Source organism: Anser anser (assembly GCF_964211835.1).
Source record: "Anser anser genome assembly, chromosome: 4".
In the NCBI taxonomy this organism is placed as follows: Eukaryota; Metazoa; Chordata; class Aves; order Anseriformes; family Anatidae; genus Anser; species Anser anser.
The window spans coordinates 5,688,568-5,710,470 of NC_139724.1; the positions used below are offsets into that span (position 1 = coordinate 5,688,568).

The following is a 21,903-nucleotide window of genomic DNA, read 5'->3' on the forward strand; positions in this document are numbered from 1 at the left end:
GTAATAGAAGCACTGAAGCAGCCTCAAATTCTTGTGATGACACCTGTCTTTAGGGGTCACTTTAGAACAATGTAAATGCTCAAGGTGTTAGTAACTGGGAGTATTTGCTTAAGTGACTTACAAGAATGAAACTGTTCTTGCTGCCTTTCACTGAGAAGTATACGTTATAATGAATATCAACAAAGGCAAAAGATGTAGATACCATAAACCTATAAATTCTTCTGTTGGAAATTGTGATTTGCACTTGTAATTATTTATATAAAAATATTTTTTTCTATAGTCATAAAGTTGTTTTATGCTTGTTCAAGCACCCTTAGTCATATTTCATGCAGCACTATATGATGTAAGGGGAGAAATGAGACAGTTTACTATAGCAGGTTCTTGAGTGCTTTAAGACTTCAGTGGTGGGTGGGTGGGTGGGTTTGCTGGTGGTGCTGGTGTTCTCTCCAAACGTAAGCCTGCTAACAGTGATGGTCGTCGTTGTTTCCAGTACAACATCACAAAACAATAATTTGGAAGAGATGAGAATGGGGGTTCTGGGCATGGGAACACCTTTTGGCGGCTGAAAGTTGTATCATAGCAGTTTGGGCCCTGCAGTTATTTCCCATTTAAATGTGTTCCTGCCAAGCTGTGCAATTTTTAATATAGTTAAAAATTGATCCAAGCAAGAACTTTAGCTTTTAATAAAACATGTTTTTTGTCTTTTCTCCTCCCCCCACCTTTTGCAGCTCTACGCGATTCCTTGGTTTCTTACAATGTTTACACGTGAGTATGGTTTCTTTTTTTTTTCTGATTAATTGTTCTTGTATTTCTTAAGGATAACTTTTCTCACTTTTTCAGCTAGAGCTTTCCTAATTGATTGTGTGTGTATGCCATTTAGCAGGTCACTTGTAATTTGCAGGGATGTGTGTTGTGACTTGAGTCTCAACAGTGTCTGTCACATTATACTTTCCGCTCTTATTTGACAGTAATTAGTGTTTTCTTATTTCTGAAAAAAAGAACTGTATTAAACTTGATCTGGATTATTCTGTGCATGCAGTACTGAAGGAATGCAAAAAGGAAGCTGTTATACTGGAAAAAGTAATAGTAATAATAATAATTAAAACACCTTCCCCCCCACCCTGTTAACAAAGAGTAACTTCATTTTTGAAGGCCAACAAAACAAGCTTTATCTTATTGCGCTTTAACATATCGTTATTCTGCTTTACTGCAATATTTGTGCATGTATACTTGGAACAAAAAGAGCTTTCTGATTTGGTCAGCTTTTAATGAAAGACAGAAAAGTTAGTAAAGCAAGTCTAGAAAGCAATTTGTAATTTTCTTTCCTCAAAGATCTTTGATTTTTTTATTTTTTTTTTTCATTTCATGTCAATATTGGCACACTCTGAATCCAAAAAAAAAAAAAATTGGCGAGATGAAAAGAGCTGATGGGTTATTTCTCTAAAATGACAAAGAATTTCACGTGATTGCAGTTCCTAAAGATCTTGATTGTAAAGCATTGGCTGTTGTCCAGTCTTCTAAACCTTTTATGAGAATTTGGAATATTCACCTTTGGAAAACTGAGAAGATAGTTTTCTTGGTAATGAATTAAAGTGTTAGAACTATTTACTTGAAGGATAATGTATTTTAGGAGATCCACCTTCAGCTTTATATGTAAAATGGTGCTATTTTTAATAGGCCTTTATTCCTCTCTGCCAATTTTTGCTCTATTCTGCTCATTTTCTTGTCTAGTTTAAGGTAGTTGAGCTTATTGATTCACTCATTAATGTCTTCATGCTATTGGAAATTACTGATATGCATTTCTTCATGCATAATTATTCTGTACCAAAAGAAGAATAAATTGCCTAATTTTGTTTGTGTTTGAAATCTGAAAACCTTCATATTTCAAAGTACTTAATAAGGAAAGAAGGTACTGCTTACTTCTAGAATAGTCTATATACATACAAAAAGAAACATATTTAAACAGGTTGAATCCTGCTTGCTCCCAGATAAAAAAAAGAAATAACCCTAAGACAGGAGAGAAGAAAGTATGTCTCCTTTAAGTGTGTGTATGTGCATTTATATTAACTTACAACTTTTATTTATTTATTGTGGTGCCTGTTTGTCATGCAGATGTCTTCCCTTTGCATAAAATTTTTCACTTGTGGGATACGTTACTGCTTGGAAATTCCTCCTTCCCATTCTGTATAGGAGTGGCTATACTTCAACAACTGAGGGATCGTCTTCTGGCTAATGGATTCAATGAATGCATTCTCCTTTTTTCAGACTTACCAGGTATAGAAAAAGCTTTCTTCCCTTTTTCTGTTTTCCCAGGTGCATTGCTGAAGAAACCATGTGCTTTCATGTGAATATGTACTATAAATCTTACATGTGTTTCAAAATAATGTTAGATTTAGGCCCTGCACAAACTGGCAAGGAGTTTACGTAACTATAGCTTGGTGAAGTTAATAGAAGTCCTTTTGTTGTCATAGCAAGAATTGGGTGAGTTCATTTTTATTTCCGTGTGAAGGTTGGAGTACTTCCTTGTGAAATTTAGAATAATCTTAAATAATTCATGAGTGACCGTTCACAGACATGCCACTTCTAGAAACAATGCAGATGGCAGGGGCTTTTTAGCAGGAAATAAGTGTTGTTCTATATAGTGCTGTCTCACTTTGCTGCTGGTGCTAGTCTGTTTTTGTTGTGGTTTAACCCGGCCAGCAGCTAAACACCACAGAGCCGTTCGCTCACCCTCCCCCCTCCCTCTCTGGGATGGGGGAGAGAAACGGGAAAGTGAAGCCGGTGAGTTGAGATAAAGACAGTTTATTAAGACAGGAATATAATAATAACAATAATAATAATAATAGTGATAATGATAATAGTATTAATAATAATAATGTGTAAGAAAACAAGTGATGCACAATGCAATTGCTCACCACCCGCTGACCGATGCCCAGCCTATCCCCGAGCAGCCGGCCCCCCACCCCGGCCAGCCACCCCTATATATTGTTCAGCATGACGCCAGATGGTATGGAATACCCCTTTGGCCAGTTTGGGTCAGCTGCCCTGGGACTGTCCCCTCTCAGCTCCTGCTGCACCCCCAGCCTGCTCGCTGGCAGGACAGAGCGAGAAGCCGAAAAGTCCTTGCCTTGGTGTAAGCACTGCTCTGCAACAATTAAAACATCAGCATGTTATCAGCGCTCTTCTCATCCTAATCCAAAACATAGCACCCTACCAGCTACTATGAGGAAAAATTAACTCTGTCCTAACTGGAACCAGGACAGTTTTCCTTCCATAAAATTAAACTGTTGCTATGAAAACAACTAAGGTAAAGTTAATATACTATGAAAAGTGATACAGATACCATTAGAATTGCTTGATGTTAGATCAGTTCATTTGAAACTTATAGCTTTCTAAAGAACCCTCAAAATCAGATTGGAGGCCACATAATCATTCAGAAGTTCTGCCCTCCTGTTCAGTGGGAAGTTGTTGACCTATCCATATAAATAAGTCTTACATATTTTGAAAAAAAAAAAAAAAAAAGGAAAAAAAAAAGAGGCAGTTAGCAATGAAGCTTGGCTCTTATTTCTGAGTGTATTTCTAGGGAAGCAGTAGCATGCATTTGAGCTGAGTAAATAGTGTAAACTGGAAGATGTTTCCATTTGTGATGGACTAATATTTATATAATACACAAATTGGAAGTCTAGTGCACGCAGAACGTGCTCATGATCTTGTATTTCTCCCCTCTCCTCAACCCAGGTTCTCACTAACATGATATAGGTTTTGGTTAAGAGATGATACGATTTTAGTCATGTGGCCTTTTCTTAAGAGAACTTTAACATTTGCTTATTTCCTGGGCCATTTATAAATTTAGTAGGATGTATTCTAACACCATGTGTGTAATTCAAATAGTAATTCCTTTAAACAGAAGTCATTCTTTTCCTGAAGAATTGAATGAGAGAATCGAGTTTGGAAGAGCATTGAATCTTAAAAATCTCTTATTAAGTGTGGCAGTCTCCACAACTGCAGAGTTCAGGGGCTAGCAGTAGCCTACAGTGTGGTAGCAAACAAGCTGCATCTAAGTTCATAGCTGTGAAGTCAGTCTCTCAGAGGTTCAGCAAGTTCTCACTGGTGAAACTCTGTGGCTTCTCTATTGTCACAAATTCTGTCTCTCACTGTATACCATTAAACAAATGTCCAGATTTCAAAATTTTGCTTCTCTGCTACCTTTCAGCTTAGTTTCTACTACGCAATTGCTATTTTACTTTTTCAATTTATAAGAAAATTAAATAGGCCATTCCATATAGTGTGGGTTCTTTCCAGTTTTGGTCTACATGCTCAGTCATTTCAAATTCTATTATAAAATTTAACGGGGTATCTTCAGGTGGTTTGAAAGGTGAGTGCTAAGCTAAAAGATTGTCTCTGTCCTCCCCCATGTATTATCTTTATCTTAGTTAAATACAGGTTCATTAATATTTTACCTATTTTCTTGCCTAAGGTCATATCTTCCTATTTTTTTCCCCTTAAGTGGTTCTAAATTATATATTCCAATTTATCTTGAACCAGCTGATTTTCTGACAGCTGATGTACTTTATGCTGAGGTCAAGTGTAAGAACACATTAGTTCTCATAATATATATCTATTTATATAGTAAAACTAAATAACTAAAACCTGTAGTATTACAATGTGTATGCTTTCTGCTGATTATTGTTTGTCAACTTTGATGTTCCATTAGGAAACGTTTTGGCAGGATGGTGTTAATTTCTGAAAACAAATATTTAAAGTGTTTGTGATGTCTGCAATGTTTTGGATGTCAACAGTGACACAGTTGAATGTTGGGAGATTAATCCAAAGCACATCATAAATTGACTGCTAAGGGAAAAAGGAATAGGCATGGATGATGACACTAGCATGACTTAAAAATGAAATGTTATGGGTCTAGTTGAGACTTCTGTAATCAGTAACCTCTCTGAACATAAAATTACCATGGCCTTATGCTTCTCTTTCTTACCCAAGTCGTATTTCCTATTATGTCTTGACTGCTTTTGCATTTTGTCACCTGTATATTCCAAACAGGGTTTCCGTTATTTTGGTTAAAATAAATTCTGCACCATGCATGTGAATTTTCTAAAAGTAATTTACAAACAACCTTTACGTGGAATTGGGTCACCCCAAGGAAGAGATTATGTTGTTCTAAACATCTGCAATAATTTAAATCTAAAATCAATTGTTGCTCAACAGCCTGAAACTCCTGTGGTTTTTAAGCTTTCCATGCACCAGAATGGCTTATCTCAGGCTGCCAGTGAAAGTGACTTGCTTTCCAGACTGATAAAGCTACTTTACTTCTATCTTGCAAATTTGTGAAATGTTTTTTTTAACATTTCTTGTTTTTACAGTACCTGTCACTAAAAAGATACATTTTAATTTAAAAAATAACCCACAAATTTATTTTCAGTTCACTTGCTTGCAGTTCACAGTTGAGTTCAGTGCACATAACACAGTTCTGATTATTGTTTAGAGAAGTTAATGATGTGGGGAAAAAGAAGGGGCACAGTGCTGGTATTGATTACTTGATTCTGAAAGCCCTTTGCAATGCTTCTCTCAAAGCCTTGACTATATTTTATCTGTATAAATGGATATCACTTCCTATTTTTGGAATCTGTAGTGGAAATCTCAATTTGTTAATATTGAAAACAGATATTCCTTCATGACTGCCATACTTTGCTTGTGGCTTCATGTAAAAATTGAACTCCGGCCAGGAAGGGAAAATTAAAAGTTAATTAAAACATTACACTTCAAAACTCCATGTATCTGAATTTCTCTGAATAGAGACGGTGATGCAGGGAACCTTACAGTTTTATTTACTTGTTGGAGGGACAGTTGCACTGAATTTGAAACTGGATAAGGATTTTAACTCTTGCCTAAGTTTAGGTACAAAACTTGGGAATTTCCCTAAAAATCTTCAAAAACAAACAGTTCTAAAGAGGTTTTGAAGTGGCTAGGGGTATGATTTAATTTTATGAATAAAATTAGACTTTGATTCCAGAATTGATCATTGCTGCTGCTCTCCATAATCTTGTAGTTGCTAGAGTTGACAGTTATTCCTGGCTCTGTGTATAAGGAATTCAGTCAGAAAAATAACCGTACCGTAGCACTGAAGGTGTTTCTGTAGTGAAAAGCCATGTTAATAATTAGGTTTGGCAGTGCTGTCTTCTGCTAGTGGAGCCTGTAACATTACAGTTTTTACATCAAGGAAAACACTGCAAACTGTTCCTCAAAATGCTTGTTCTTACTCTCTATACAGACGGAAATAAAAAATGGTCCCGATTCTGCTTTTTTGTTTTTCTTTTTCCATCAATAGTATTCTCTCATCAGGTGTTTTCACCTTTTCAGAATTTCTTGGCTTACAGCTTCTGAATGGCAAAGCCTTCAGTGTTCACGTGTGCCACTTTCCTCTGCTTGTAAGTTGCTTGGTATAGTCATACCTCAACATATTTCAGGCATACATTTCTGTGTTTGAGAACCATAGTTTTAACCAAGTTCTCCTGTAAACTGTTGTCTGTACCAATACTTATAAGGGGAACAGAAACTATACATGTCACTGTGCAAAGGAGATTTAGTTTTCTTCATTAATCTTGTGGTTAACATTATTATTCCAAATTATAGGAATATGCCATTCAGAATTCTCACGTGCTTTAGTAGTATTTAGTTCTAACAATATTCTCGTATACTAGGAAACCTATTTGAAGGATTTGACAAAATAATTGGTCAACTAAAACACCAGAAAATCCCTTTGCTGTAATACCAAATATCCTAGCCCTTGGTGGGGCTGCACAAAGAGGACATTTCAGCAACTGCTAAAACTTGCTTAAATTAGATTGTTTAGGAAGTTATTGCCCAAAGGCATGTGTTTTGTTTGTTTGTTTTGTTCTTTCTTCTTCTTTCTCCTTGTGTTTGACGAGCTACTTTGAGTATAAACTCCATTCGAACAATGTGATTACCAGGGAAGATTTAGAGGTACTATTTGACACAAACAAATAAAACCAACTCCAGAATCATTGCTAATTCTTTGTGTAGTTCTGAGATTTTCTAAATCTTATGCCATTTAGGTGATGTGGAGAGAGCAAACACATTGTGCATTACCTTTGTTTTTCTTTTATCTAAGCCTGACATACGACAGGAGGATGTGGCAGGGGAAATGAGAATGGTAAGGGTGGCACTACTGATTTGGTACCAACAGAAGCAGGATTTTGCTTTCAGACCAGTGCTGACCTACACTAAACCTGTTTGGTTGTCTGCATCTTTCGTATCAAGAAATCTACGACCCAGATGGCCATGCCATGCATTGAGGGCTGACTGTACAAGTAACTTTACCTTAAAATGTGCAGTCTTTCTTATAGCATAGTTGTTAACATCTTGACTTCAGTATGTATGATAGTTTTTTGAGTTGCATAATATACATGGTGATTGCTGTAGCTTAAATTGATTACTAAATTCATTACCCACTGTACAAGTAGTGCAAAGTCACTGGCACCTTTTGTTAGAAAGACAGACTGAGGAATGAAGCATCCAGATACAGACAACTCTTTGCAAGCAGTTGAAGACCTATTCAATTCTACCCTGAATCAGTGCAGTGTAGGGCCTGACAAGCAGATATTCTTGCAGAGATCCATGCTGATATCATCACTGAAATACAGCTATTCATTTTGGACTTGAGAAGAGGTACACCAACTTATAAGGTGGGGAACAGATGCTATTAGAGAATAAGGAAACACCAAGCCTAGACATGGGATAAAACGTGTTCTTATACAGGTATATGTAGGTTAGTTTCTGCAGTAACCTCATCTTCTGAAACTTTACGGGGTGAGGAGCATTCATATGTTATTTCTGTGCAGCTTAGAAAGGTGTCTTTCTGCTGTCTTCAGGCTAGGCAGCACCTCCAAAGAAAGAACATCAGATAGAAAGTCCAGAGCACTGGTGGTGAAGAAGCGGTCCAGTGCAATGAGGAGCTATAGTAAAATTGTTGAAGCGGAAATGTGGAGGACTCTGCTTTGTGAGATACAGGCATGTGGGTTTAAGATGCAATGTGTAGTTGAAGATGTAGCTATTGGAAAACCACAAAAGTAAATGATTCTCCAAGGAACAGGGTTTCTCTAGTGTGAGAGAAACAATTATATCTGTTTCTATTGTAGCAGTGTGCCAAAATGATTAATTCTGTGATGATGAAAGTTGTATAAATGCTTAAAAATATTTCATCCAGCTCACAAATGGACTAAACATTAACAAATAACAAATTCTACACTGAGATTGCATGGTGCAATTTTAACTGATGTTTCTGCTGACAGCAGCAAAATTAAATGCACATCAGAGAACTCGACTTTAGGTACATATTCAACCCCTAGATAGCTACTGTTCTACTTTCTGCTGTTTTTTTCATTCTGAAAATACTTTGCCTACACATCTGCAATTCACACTCTTTTATCTTGACAGAATTTCTGGTGATTCAGTGTTTAGTTAATTAAGATTTGGCAGGTGAAATAAATGGCACTTGGCCACCAAGCCCACACTGAGTTTGTGGGTGTATGGTGCCAGTTTCCATTTGTTTCACCACTTCTGGGCTAAAAATGTGAACTTGGAGGTCAAAACACCAACTGTGGATAGACTGAAAGGGATGCGATGGGGTCTTCCATCTGTGAGTGAGCAGTAGAAAAACCAAGATCGTACACCGTTTTGAATAAGGTTTGACTTTTTTTCATACAGTTTTGAAAATGTTGCAATGCTCAGATTAATACTCTGGGGAAGAGAAATCATAATAGCTCTTTTAAAAGGAAGCTTTTTTCATAAATTCAACTAGGAAATTTTGACGTGTAGCTTTGTAGTTTGCCTCAGTTCAAAACTATTGTCCCCTGTGGAAGGTGACACTGCAAGGTGATTTATCATGGCATTAGTGAAGCTGGGCTGCTTTTTCAAATTACCATATGTCTGAAGAAAAACAATTTGGTCTTTGTCATATGATGTACATAATAATAGTGTTGTAACTATAACCAGAAAAAAAAAGATTGGAAACATCAAGAGGCATCAGAGTTTAAAAAGGAAATCACTTTTTTAGTTTTCTTTTCTTGAAGGATGTAGGTCAGACTAATATATATATGGAAACCTCTTTTCAACGTATTCTTCATCCTTATGTTAAATGGCTTTTTTAGATGCAGGTGGCAGGTGTATTTTATAATGCAGTTCGTGAAGATGTATTGTCACTAGATGATGGCATCTGTGAAGCAGAAACTGCATAGCTGCTAGTAACTGTTGGGTTTCTGTGTTATTGTTTTGTTTTGTTTCTTAATGGCTTACAGCCAAGTGTTGGCTGGGAGCTGGCTTTGGTACAGAAGCAGAGTAATTTGTTCGGGCACACCTGCTCACCAAGGCTGTTCTATTGTGTCAAACTGTAAGATTGATACCATTTTACCTGAAGCCGTGAATTCTTTAATTATTCACGTTTGCCACTTGTAGCTACATGAACAGCATGCACTTCTATTTATAGATTCCACCTTCTTGAGACTAAAGAGTAATGCTGGGGTGGGTGAAACACTGAAGGAAGAAAATTCCTTCGTTTCATTCATATTAGTGTTTTTGCTACTCTGTAGTTGTCAGTGGCAGAAAAAAAAATAGAATATATATCCTTTAGTAAAGGACTATCTAAAGCTGTATTGTTTCAAAGAAGGAGGGAAACTGAGTTCATCAGTAAAACTTTCCTAGTGTCTTAAAATCAACGTGATGCACAGCTGATGCCTCCTTTTTCTTGATAGAAGCTGTAGGTACCCTTCATAGCAAAAAGGGACTTCAGAGAATAGAGTAATACTTTTGTTAGTCTTATAGGATTTTGTACACCCTTACCCTGGAATAAAATCAAAGTAGAAACAGTCAAACTGTCAAATATACCAGCATTTCTAGGCATGGAAAGACAAGTTAAACTCCTTTTATTGGAGGTTTGCATCTAAATGAGGTGAATATATTTATATATATATTTTTTCTTTTTCTTTTTACAAAGATGTCTTTGGAAAATCTTCCCCTCTTTTTTGGTTTCACTAAAATTGTGAGCATAACAACTGCTTCGGGATCAGACTGTTGTTTAGAAAGCCAGAGCGTGCAGTAGATTTTTTTTTTCTTCCACAGTTATGGGAAATGTTGCTGACAGCAAGGTGCCTGATAGGGTATCTGTTCATATCTTCATTATGCTGAATGTGTTGTTTGTATGTCTATACAGGTATAAATGATCTTCCTTATGACCTTTAGTTCTCTACTTGTTAATTGAGGAGACTTTTAAAATGAGCTGTACAAATAACATTAACCAGCAGTGGAAAGGGGACTTGCCAGGAAAAATGAAAGTACCAGAACTATTGGTACCATTTTTCACTGTGGAAATGGTAGGATTTACGCACACAGGTTTGTTGAGTTGGAGCTGAGTGGGGTACACTCTAGGAGGTGCAGTGTTGTTAAGACTCCTTGATTAAAATGTACATTAGCAGCACATCTCCACGTGATCATAGACACGGTTGCTCTGTGTGTTTAGATCCAGTGCTGTTAGTAGATACACACATAACTGCTTAAATACAGAGTGTAGTCTGAGAGCCAGAAAAATCTTTCTGCTAAAGTAAGGGCTGAGAAACAAGGCGTCTTTAAAGGAATTCTCAGCTCTCTCACAGTTTGAGATAGCTGTTAGGTCCTTTTGGTTTACTTCCCAGTATTGAAAGAATTTAAACTCTTGCCTTTAAATCTGCATCAGGCTTTTTATTCTGTCTATCCAATCTTCGTTCTTAATGTATTAAGAGCTAGATTCTAATAGAAATCAGCATAAAGAACAAAACTAATCGTGGAGAACTAGAGCAAGGTTTGCACATAAAGCTAAGACTTTGTTCATGTTGCATGCTCAGAATAAATTTTGGGACTGGATTGCTAGCATTGAAGGACTAAACGTGTTTAGGAAGGACAGGTATCCCAACTGGGCTCCCATTGTATGTGAAGAATGTAGCTTCTATTTTGAAAATGGTGATAAATGGGCTAAGTACACATCGGGGGTGTGTCAGGTGAAACCTCTGTTGCTGCAAAAATCTGAAAAGTCTAGACAAGTGTCTGTAGGGCATGGGGTAGTCTTATTATTTGACCTCAGAGCAAGGCAAGGAGCTAGATGATCTCTTGCTGTTTCTTCCACCCTTACACTTAAGCAGGAAAAAAAAAAAGCATTTTATTTTTTTCTCACCAGCATCACGTCATCTGGTTTGTATTTTTTCCAGCAGTGATGCGCATGCCAGCAGTATCACCTGCAAGAAACTTTTTCAGTTCATATTTCAGCTTGGGGCAGAGCTGTTTGAAAGCTCCCAGCCGTCTCACTCAAGTTGTTGAAGTACACGAGTTAACAGTTGTAGGGCAACTGGATTCAGTCAAAACAGACAGTGGTTGGATTTTCAGGGGCTGGCCACAAAAATTAAAAAAAAAAAAAAAAAAGAAATAATTACTAACATCATGGCAAAATTGTAAAATAGTTGTGGTTTTTTTGGTAGTTTGTATCACATGGTTCAGGACGTTCTTCAGGCAGATGTAGATACCTGTATTAATTTTTACCTGAAGTTTTTCAGTTATTGGTCTAGGAAACAACAGGTTAAATTAGAAACTTTGATCCTATTCCCATGGCAACAAATAACCCTTCTTAAGGTTACTTGAATATTTATCTTACTTCAAAAGCAGAAATGCTAAATTACTTCCTATTAGTACCTTGATATTCTCCTGAAAGCTAACAAGAGGAAAACTATGCTAATACAAAGCTCTTCTGCTTGTGACTCTTTAGACATTGATGCATTCTGTAAGCATTGATCTGGTCAGAGTTTCTGACTGTAGGGTTTTTCACTTTACACGTCACATCTGGGAAGCAGACCTGTTGATGAAGTTTTAATGAGTGATATTTATTTTGCCTTTGAATTTTTTTTTCCTGAGATGCATTGAAAGGGGTGCTGATGTAAGAGCAAATGACTATCCACAAAACAGTAAAATAGCACAACTGTCCTGTAATGTGTGAAATAAATTATATAAAAAGAATAATTTTCCATTGACCTTTTCATTTATTAGTAACCTTTTAGCAGTAATAGATACAGAGCTGTTGGATGGAAATGTTACCTCTCTTACTCAATTTGTCCGTCTGATTATCTAGGCTTAGTGAATCTTTTTGCATGTTGCGAGAAAATCCAAGGTTTATGGCCTTTCCACCCCTATTTCTTCGGAGAGCAGGAATGGTGAGATCAAACTGACTGACCTATTCAGCTTCCCTGCCTTTATTAGGCAGAGGCCTGCTTCACTATTTATGTGGCTGTGTGGTGAAAACAGAGGGTGCCAGGACGGGTAGCCATAAAGTATTTGTGATGGAGAGGTCAAACCGAGCCCATAATTCTGGGTTGCATCCAAAAGGCAGAAGTTTATTTTGGCCAAGCTTCTTAACTTGTGCCTTGTTACCCAAGGAAAGGCCTCTGGAATTGATTAACTCTGCACAAAGACTTGGTCTGTGTACGTTTTCATTAAGGAGGAGCCCTTCGTGTTATGTTTTTCCCCATTCATTGCTTTCCCTTGGTGTGAAAAATATTTTTACATCCAGTTTTACTGTAAAAATAAGGTTTTTGTGCTTTTCTTACAGGTGCATCGCCTTTAAACTGATGTTTTCTAATGTTTATTTCAAGGACAGTCTACTTCTCTGCTGTATTTATAATAAAAATACTAAAACAGAACTTAAAAAGCAGATCTATCGGGTGAGCCAGTGTTTTCAGATGAGACTGTTGACAAACGAAGGCAGCATCTCAGTACAGAGTGATGTTTTAGCATGAGCAGAGAGAAATGAGTGATATCTTAGAGCAACAAGAAAGTTTATTTCAGAAAATGGACAAAGTATTTCAGCAGGCTTAATAGTGGGATGGGGCCATGACAAAACCACTAATATCCATTACATGGATACATTACATTAATATCAATTACATGGATATTAGTATTAGATTACTATGTTTACTACCCCCACACGCTCCTTCCTTTTTCAGTTCATATATTTCACATATTTTAAAAAATCATGGAAAAAAGGCTTTTGAAGCCGCACAGCAAAGATGTTACGTACTGCCATAGGATTATTTCCTCTAAGGCTTAATTGCTGCTTGACTGTGAAATCCTTGAGCTCAGTTGATCTAGAACTCCTAAGACCAGTGTTATATAGTGAAACTGGCCATTTTTAGTTTTTAGGTACTTGGGTGCCAACTCTGACTTTTTGAAATGCAGGTGCTTTACACTGTGTGAAAACTAGGCTGCTTTAAGACATACTCAATTTTGAAATAACTATTTTTTTTTTTAGTATTTTATTATGTTTAAAGCTGTGCTTAACTTTTTTTTCAGTGCATGCTTCAAAATTAATGGCTCAATCTTATGTTAACACATTTTGATTACAGATTTTCCAGCAAAGTAACTTGTATGAATAAAAAGGGAAGGCGCATGATTTTCTGACCACAAAACACACCAGTGCTGGGACTTTAGAGAGCACAGAGATGTTGTCTCTACATCCCACAAGCAGGCCCTCCCCATCCTTTCTAGGTGTTTCTGTGTACTTCATGCTGCCACCCTGAGATTTATTCAGAGCCTTCTCTCAGAAGGATGTTCTTCTAAATTGTTTGTGTATGACAAGTAGTCTGGCATCCTCATGAAGTACTCTGTTCATTTGTTCATTGTCCTGCTCAAGGATCTCGGCACTGACTTCATATATTTACACTTCTGATGTCCCAACGGTATGTGTTTAATAATGTGTAAGCTTTAGCATTGAGTCACTTGTAACACAAAATACTACTTGAGAGCAGGAAGAGTACAAGTAGGATTAATATTGTGTGGGTACAAAGTCGTGGTGTGATTTAAATTTTTTTTTGAAAGGGCATTTAATGCAGACTGAATCATTTTTCAGTTATTTGAAAGGGCGTGGGAAGAAATCAAAATTGAAGTACTGCAGTAGACCCTAATTTATTAGTCAAGTGGAAGGGAAAAGATCTTATCTAGTGGGGCCGCAAAAGATTACACTGCATCTTGTTCACTGACGGGAAGTGATCTTTCTTAAACAGAAATTCCAAACAAAGGTTGAAGACAGGCTAGAAGGCTACTCCAGTCTGAAGCTCCTTCACCCACCGTGACTAATTACATATTCTGTAAATGATTTACCCACTGTAATGTCTTCTTAAGTTCCACTTTCGTGAAGCTAATCACTTTTAAAAAAGGAAAAGTGAATAAATGCTTTTGCTTCCAACAGTCTTTTCTCCCTTGTGGGTGATAAATGTTGATCTTCCCAAATGTATGCGTGCATGTACCTATATGTGTGCACACGCATATTTGGTTATCTGTTTGTGGAAAACACCATCTTATTTTTATATTTTGCATTACTTGGAAGCCTATTAATCAATTAGCAGCCTGTGAATTGCTGCTATGTTTTTGATGGCCTCACAAGCTGTTTAAAATTCCCTCTTGTTCCGTGGAGGTTCATTTCCAGGCATGGCCACTGCCTTCCAGAAATGCTGCTTGGACAAAGGGAGAAGCCACGCAGCTGGGAATCACAGAACAACAGCCTCCTGAATTTTTGACTCGCACTCTGAAGGGGGAGAGATGGTTATCTTTTTCAAGGAAATCCAGTACTGAATTTTGCATTTATCAGCATGGGCTCCTTTTGGAACTACGGGGCTTGTTTCTAGGAAAAATATTTTGATAGTCTGTCTCAAGGTTTAACTCTCAATGTTTAACTCTGTCAATCTCAATTCCCGCCTTCATCTTTTTCTTAACTTCCTACAGCATAGAAAATTCCTATTCTATTTCCCAGTTCTCTGTTTTCAATGCCAGATATTTGTAGGCTATTATGCCCTCTCACAACTGAAAGCTCCTCATGCTATTCATCAGTGTTGGTCTTTTTTTTTCTGCCGAAATTCTGCTTTCAACTCAGTACAAAAGTACTGAGAAAGGGCTGTAAGTCACTCTAGAATAAAGTAGAAGAGCAAAAAACATGTGTGTATTACAGTCTTGAACTAAAATTGTCATGTTTTTATGATTAGCCTTCAGAAATGTAGAAAAATGTGACTAATTAATGTTTTGGTGTGTATCCTGGACTTTAGGAATAATAACCAGTGAAAAGGGATCTGCCGTCTTTCCTGAATTTCAAAGTTGTGTGAAATGTGCCAGTTGGCCTGGATTTTCCCTGGGAATGATACTAAATATGGAAGTTCTATTATAGCATTTTCAAAATGAAAAATTTAGTATGTTTTCGTGACAGAATGAAAAGTTGTTAATTACTATGGAAGCACACATTGTCCATCTATTTCTGGCAAGTATTATCTGAGTAGCTCAGGAGCCTGATATGGTTAAGGAAAATTGTGATTTAATCTTACACATAAGCATGTTGTCTTCAGTGGAATTAAAACACTGAAGATTGTATCCTGCCTGAAAATGGACAGCCTTTTGAATGGGAAATTAATAGATGGCATCATGCGTTCGGTTTTAAGCAAAGTAAATAACCTCATGCAACTGGAATATTCTGCCCCAGGCTTCAATTTCGTCCTCTTTTGCTCACCGTGCTAATGACTGAAGTTTCTGGTGTGACTTCTTCATTGATGGTAATGCATCAAATCTATTCGTGGCAATGTATCAGGTCTGTTTGAGTTGTACAGATAAAGTTTGACTGCATTGTCTCTATTTTTTCCAAAGAAACTCATGCCCCAGTCATCTAAATTGTGACTCATGCAATAAGTTATCCGAGATGCTTGGGGCAGACATGAGAAGTGCAAATATACTTGTTGTTTGTCTGCACTACGCTGGGTTCATCATAAATTGCAAGTTGGGATGATTTTTCTCTTTGCCAAACTGCAGACAGGAGATGGATGTAAAACTAACCAGTCATTTTGCAGTGATAAAAAAGGAAATGGTTTTTATGTTATACCTTGTTAGAAGATAGATACGTGAAGGATGCTCAGTGTTGCAAAAATGATGCTTATAGTAGGTGTTCTTTTTTTATGTATGTTTTTCATTATGCTTTGGTCATTTTTCTTTGACCATAGCTTATTTTAGGATGCTTCACCTTTAACGGGTGTCCACCTTCCTCCTAACTGAGTAATATTGTCACATTTGGCACTTTGTTTCTTTGACCAGGGTATTCTATTGTAAGTTGTGGTTGGGTTTTGGACTCCTCAGCTCTAAGAGAAATCCATTTTGTGCACCAGTGTGCCATCAAACACGAAGTGACATTGAGATTCCCTGTTTTCCACCAAACAGACAGCGTATAGCTTTGTCAAAACAGCAGGCCATGCAAGGTTTGACAGCACTGAATGCCTTCAGCAAAATCATTTGGCTTGTAGCAGATACATAACTGATAAATAGGATGATGAGTTGATCCAAAAATCCCAATTTGCATACACTGCATGAAATACACTTTTGATGTACTGCATACATCTATATTTGTGTCAAGTCTGATTCGCAAAGGCATTTTATGAAGATGCTTTAGAGTGATGAGGCTTTGCTTATATTCATGTCATTGCATTGATTGAAGTTCTGTTGTATTTCTCTTTAATAAAAGTTTTCTGTGTTTTCATGCATACCTGGGGATAAAGCTAACGCTTAAAACACCTTTGCTAGTTTTTTTTATAGAAGTTGCTAAGTGCTTTTTGAATGGCCAAGTATTTTTGAAAACTACTTTTTAAAAGAGAGAGACAGAGGTGTATAGATGGATATGTGTGTATTTATTTAGAAACGTCATAGCTAGTTTAATCGGCTTTACTGACTTTTCACGCTTGCATTTGTTGTTTTTTCTTTAAATCCTTGATCAGAGATTGACATTGAGCGTTGTGTTCGTGAGTCAATCAACCTGTTTCGCTGGACCCCAAAGAGTGCTACATACAGGCAATATGCACAGCCTCCTCGACAAGCCGGCGAGAGCAACGGCACGAGAAGTTCAATGTCCTGCTTTTCAGCAGATTATCAGGAAGCACCTAGAAGCGACCTGGTAAGTGCCCTGGCACATGGAGGGGGAAGACAAATGATACCCAGGCATGCACTATTGTCCATTCTTGCACTGTTTTAATGCAAAGCTTTATTTATTGCGTACATTTGTTTCTTTGCTGTAGCTCAGAGAACTCTAAATCCTATCGTCAAAGTAGTCGTGAGTGATAATAACTGTACCTAGCTTATGGTGATATTTTAAAATTTTGAAGTTTAAAATAGTGGGATATGTCCCTACCTAAGTAGGTAAGAGGAGGTAGACAGATAAATGGATCATTTTAGTTATATAGCTGCAATGTTGGTTGTTGAAATACCAGCTGATGAGTTTATTGTTCATCTTGTTTGAAAATCTAAAACGATGCTATTAGTCTCTTTCTTGCATCTATAGGATTCACATGAGAATTGCAATGGGTAGGCAGATTTCAAACTGCTGTAGGGGAGAATTGCTATGGCCATTCAGTTAGGGTACTCCAACTCAGTGCAAGTTTGAGGAGTCACATTAATGCCAATGTTGTGTGCGTGTGTTTTGAGGGAGATTTTTTGGGTGAATTTTTGTTTGTTTTTTGTTCTTTTTTTAATCAATGTCACAATTTTACTTTTGTCTTACAGTTTCGTAGCAAAGGCCCTTGCATCCGCTAATATGTTGTTGATCTGGACAGTAGAGCCATCCTATAGCTGGCTTTTTACCTTCCTTGCACTGCGAAGTGGTTACTTTCAGCCAGGTTCAAGTTAGTTGCTCTAGGACCTTCTTAGTTATGTACAAATTTTCCAGCTCTTTTGATAGTCTGTGCCACCCCATCAGAGTTCAATGAGGTGGGGCGAAGAGGCTTTTCTTTTTTTGTTGTTGCTGTTTTCTTCTGTTTAGTGCAGTAAGAAAATACCCACCAAACCTCAGTCCCTGGTAGTTATGTTGTCACTACAAAGCACAGGAGTTTGACACATTCATCACACAGACTTGCTTCTTAACTACTGCATGGTGTTAGAGCCTGTGCCGTGGTATTAATTCTGAGGAAGAATCAAACGCAGTTAATGAGGTTTAACTGCTCTGAAATGTAGCTCTTTATTCCCTGTATTTTTTTTCCTGAGCAGGAAGTAGAAAGTTTTTTTTGGTCGTGTGGGATTTTTTGTTGTTTTTTTTGTTAAACTACACTGCTTTGAACTTAAGTTTCTTTGATGTACATGCCAATAAAATTATTTCTTTTTGTGCTGGATCTCTGCCTCTCTCCGCTCCTGCTCTTCCAGCTCTGTGGTGTTCTTCGTTACCGCAACAGACCACTATCCAGGTCATACCTGCAGAACTACAAACAGGCTTTGTCTCAGGAGAGAAACAATAAAAGAACAGTTTACCAGTGAGAACTGGAATTTTTAGGAAAAACTTCTCAGAAAGAGCAGTCAGGCATTGGAGCAGGTTGCCCAGGGAAGTGGTGGAGTCACCGTCCCTGGAGGTGTTTAAAGACAGGGTAGATGTGGTGCTTAGGGACATGGTTTAGTGAGCAATATTCGTGACGGGGACAGTTGGACCAGATGATCTTGGAAGTCATTTCCAACCTTAATGGTTCTGTGATTGATTGAAAGAACTGGGTAACAGGAAAGTGATGCAGGTAGCTCTGGCTGTTTTTTCCATCTTGGCATGCCAGGTTAAAGGGTACGGCTCAAGCAGTTTTGAGAGACAGTATGTTAGTTACACCTGCATTTGCCTTGGCAAAGAAAAGCTGGTGAATAAGAATATATCTGCATAGCTATTCAGTTGAGGAAAAAATACCCCTTTGTCTTCCTATTAAAATCTGATGATTGGTTTTTGTCAGCTATACTGTCTGAAGGGTGCTGGTGATTTGAAGTGATTCTGTTCCATCCTCTCAGCAGTATAAATCGAGTCAGTCTTTATATAAATAAAATTAAATGGTATTTTTTTTCTTCCATTTTCTCCTACAATCAAAATTCATCCATTACTACATTACAATAGGAGGGGAAGAATATATATACACCTGTCCTATCTATTTGGCCATCTGCATTAGATTTTAGACTTCTGATCTGTTTTTCTCAACTACTAAGAAACTAAGCTCTGTATTGCCACTTCAGTGTATCTGAATACTTAAGTAGTTCTTAAACCTGAGTATGATATTCAGTCATCATCTTTTTTAATTTTTTTTAACTGTATTTTTTTAATATTACCGTATTTTCTGTAAGCCTTGGGCACAAATCCAGGACTCCAAGAGCTAGACCTGCAAATGCAGAACAAAGGGAAACTAAAGAGTTTATAGGATTTAAGAAATAATAGGTAGGAGTACAAAGGCAACTGGGAAGAAAAATGAAATGACACAAGGATACTGGTGGTTGTCATACAGGAATTTCAGCAAATACGACTGCTGTGCTGGTCTACAGATGCATAGAGAAGCTTTCTGAAGGAGCCAAGGACTGCAAATTCATAGAATAATTCTGATAGGAGGTCATCTGGTACAAATTCTTTCAGAAAACAGACAAAACCCTGAATTCAGATGAGCTTGCCAGGGGCTTTGTCCTGTCAGATCATGAAAACTTCCAAGGAAAGTGATTATGCAGTCTCTTTTTGCAGCCTACTCCAATGCTTGACAGTGAAAATGTTTTCATGTATGTGCTAGCTTTTCTTAATGTATGACAAGAGTAAACAGCCAAGTTTCCTCAGTCCTGAGGATGTGCTCATGCTTTTCTGTGTCCAGGCAAGAGTAAAGAGGCTTGGAAGCAGCAAGGAGGGATAAGGGAGAGAGCAACAATGATGTGCTGAATTAGTAAATAGAACAAAGATTAGTAATTGTAGCAGAGAAAAAAAATCTATTGTTTTGGGTCAAGCAAAGTTTCTTCCATTTCCTGAGAAATGTGTTGGGTCTTTTTTTTCGGTAGTAATTTTATTTTCATACCAAAAAAATATGTTTGTTTATAATGCCAGTAACTAGGCTCATCCATCCCATGGTTTCCGAGAAATTAAGCTAATGTTTTTTCTAGAAAAAAAATAAATACCACAACTTCTATTGCCTTCTCTTTATTTTCTGTTTCTTTCTGCTTAACAGTAAAACACTTTTGATTCACTGCCACGTAACTGATGGTTTAACTTCTTTTGAAGCTCAGGGGTGTTGGATCTACTGTGGTTGTGTGGGTTTTTTAGCTCTTTTTATGGAGGAGGACCCTGTGATTTTTACAGAAAATTGTGAATATACTCAGTTGTTGTTTTTTTCTGTAGGAAAGAGAAAAGTCATCTCATGGAGACTGGCAAGGAAGCAGATTCATATGTGAAGTTCTAGTGTACAAATGTGTTTGCTCTCATGTGCTGTACTTGTGTGTCAGATTTTGAAACATATATGTTGTGGTATTGTTGGGGGCCGCAGTCCAAGCTTCTAAAATCCCATGTAGGGTGAGCCACTAATGAGTCACCTGTCACTTGTAACCACTTCTGCACTTTTAGATATTTGTCTTAGCAAGATGACACTTCATCATAGAATCACGGAATGATTTGGGTTGGAAGGGACCTTAAAGATGATCCAGTTCCAACCCCCTCCCATGGGCAGGGACATCTCCCACTTCTCATGGATTTGAGCAACATTGCGAAGAAAAATTTGAAATTGTTGTTGAAATACTGTTTATGCACAAAGATGTTTTTTTTTTTGTCTTTGTTTTTTAACCTTAATCCCAGAATTGTCTGTTTCTTCAGTCGTGTTCTCTGCTAGTGTTTGCTGCCATTGGAAAACTTTTTTCCACTTGAAAGCAGTGGGAACTGAGTTCAGTCTTCAGTACATACTGCAGTTTTTCTAAAACTCCGTTGTGTCCTTGCTGGTCAGTCTAGCTCTTGAAAACATACTTTTTTGTTTCCCTACCTATTTACCTGGTTCATGTGGAATAAGCACTACATGCTACACTTGTATCTCCAGTTTTATCTTTGTGGATCACATCTGTATTTAAGGCTGGGAAGAGTAGGAAACAATTCCTTTGAAAACAGAGTTGTGGGTTTGCTTCTCAAGGTAATTTATGACTTCTTAAAACATCAAGTGTTTAGTGTATTTAATTCTAAACACCGTCTGTCTCCTACTTCCATATTTGTATTTTCTTTCTAAGCTGTTTCAGTTTGTCCCTTAAGTGCTTTTTATTGGCTACTCAAATATTTGTGTATATCTGCATGTTACAGTGCTTTGGTTAATAATAACAGGAGAAGTATTTGCCCCTGGGTGAGCACTTTTCATCCTAAATCAGCAGCCAGTAGAACAAACTGTTTTGACTTTTTATTATTAGCATTGCTTAGTTTTCATTTTAGTGACATCTATTTGTAACTTCATAAATAGGCTCGGGTGCTCTCCTCCCTCCCAGCCTTGTGTGTTGCTTAATCTTTTACTCTTTCAGCCAGTAAGCATATTTCTGCTGAGATAAAATCTCAAGGAGGAAATAGTTTCAGAGAGAACGAATGTGCATCTTAAGTGAATTAGCATGTGTATTTTAAGAGAGATAGAAAGTCCAAAATAAGAATTAAAAAACCCTTTGCATTCACCGCTGAATTTTAATAGTAGGTTACTCACATTTGTTTCTGACTTTTTCTTGACCGGTACACTGAATTTTTTTCTTATTTATCCTGGTGCATGAAATTTACCTTCATGCCCTAGAAGCACACAGAGTAGTGTTCTTGAAAGTCCAGGAGTCAGACACTAATACTATTTATCATGTAACAATTTTCTGTGATTCCCCCATCTCCCTTCTTACAGACATGGTAGATGTGCACACCCTCTCCAGCTATCTGTGTGCATAAAGAGGGAGCGCGTGGTGCAGTTCCTTTACCTCTGCATACGCCTGCTCAGTGTGACAGATGGACTCCAGACATCCCTAGGCTGGTACAACTAGGCCTTAGTCTTTTTCTTCTACCACCCATCC

At 37.4% G+C, this 21,903-nt stretch overlaps 1 protein-coding gene across 17 annotated transcripts in view; it reads left to right on the plus strand.

Annotated features, from left to right (window-relative positions):
- Positions 1-21,903, plus strand: part of TBCK (TBC1 domain containing kinase) — a 148,061-nt gene that overhangs the window by 56,473 nt on the left and 69,685 nt on the right. For all 17 annotated transcript variants that reach the window (XR_014584151.1, XR_014584152.1, XR_014584153.1 and 14 more), the window contains 3 exons: positions 729-765; positions 2,113-2,274; positions 16,845-17,020. Coding sequence is in view for 11 of the 17 variants with exons in the window: in XM_083835508.1 (XP_083691634.1) it covers positions 729-765; positions 2,113-2,274; positions 16,845-17,020 (375 nt within the window). In the remaining 6 variants the exon portion in view is untranslated. The remainder of the gene's footprint in view (positions 1-728; positions 766-2,112; positions 2,275-16,844; positions 17,021-21,903) is intronic.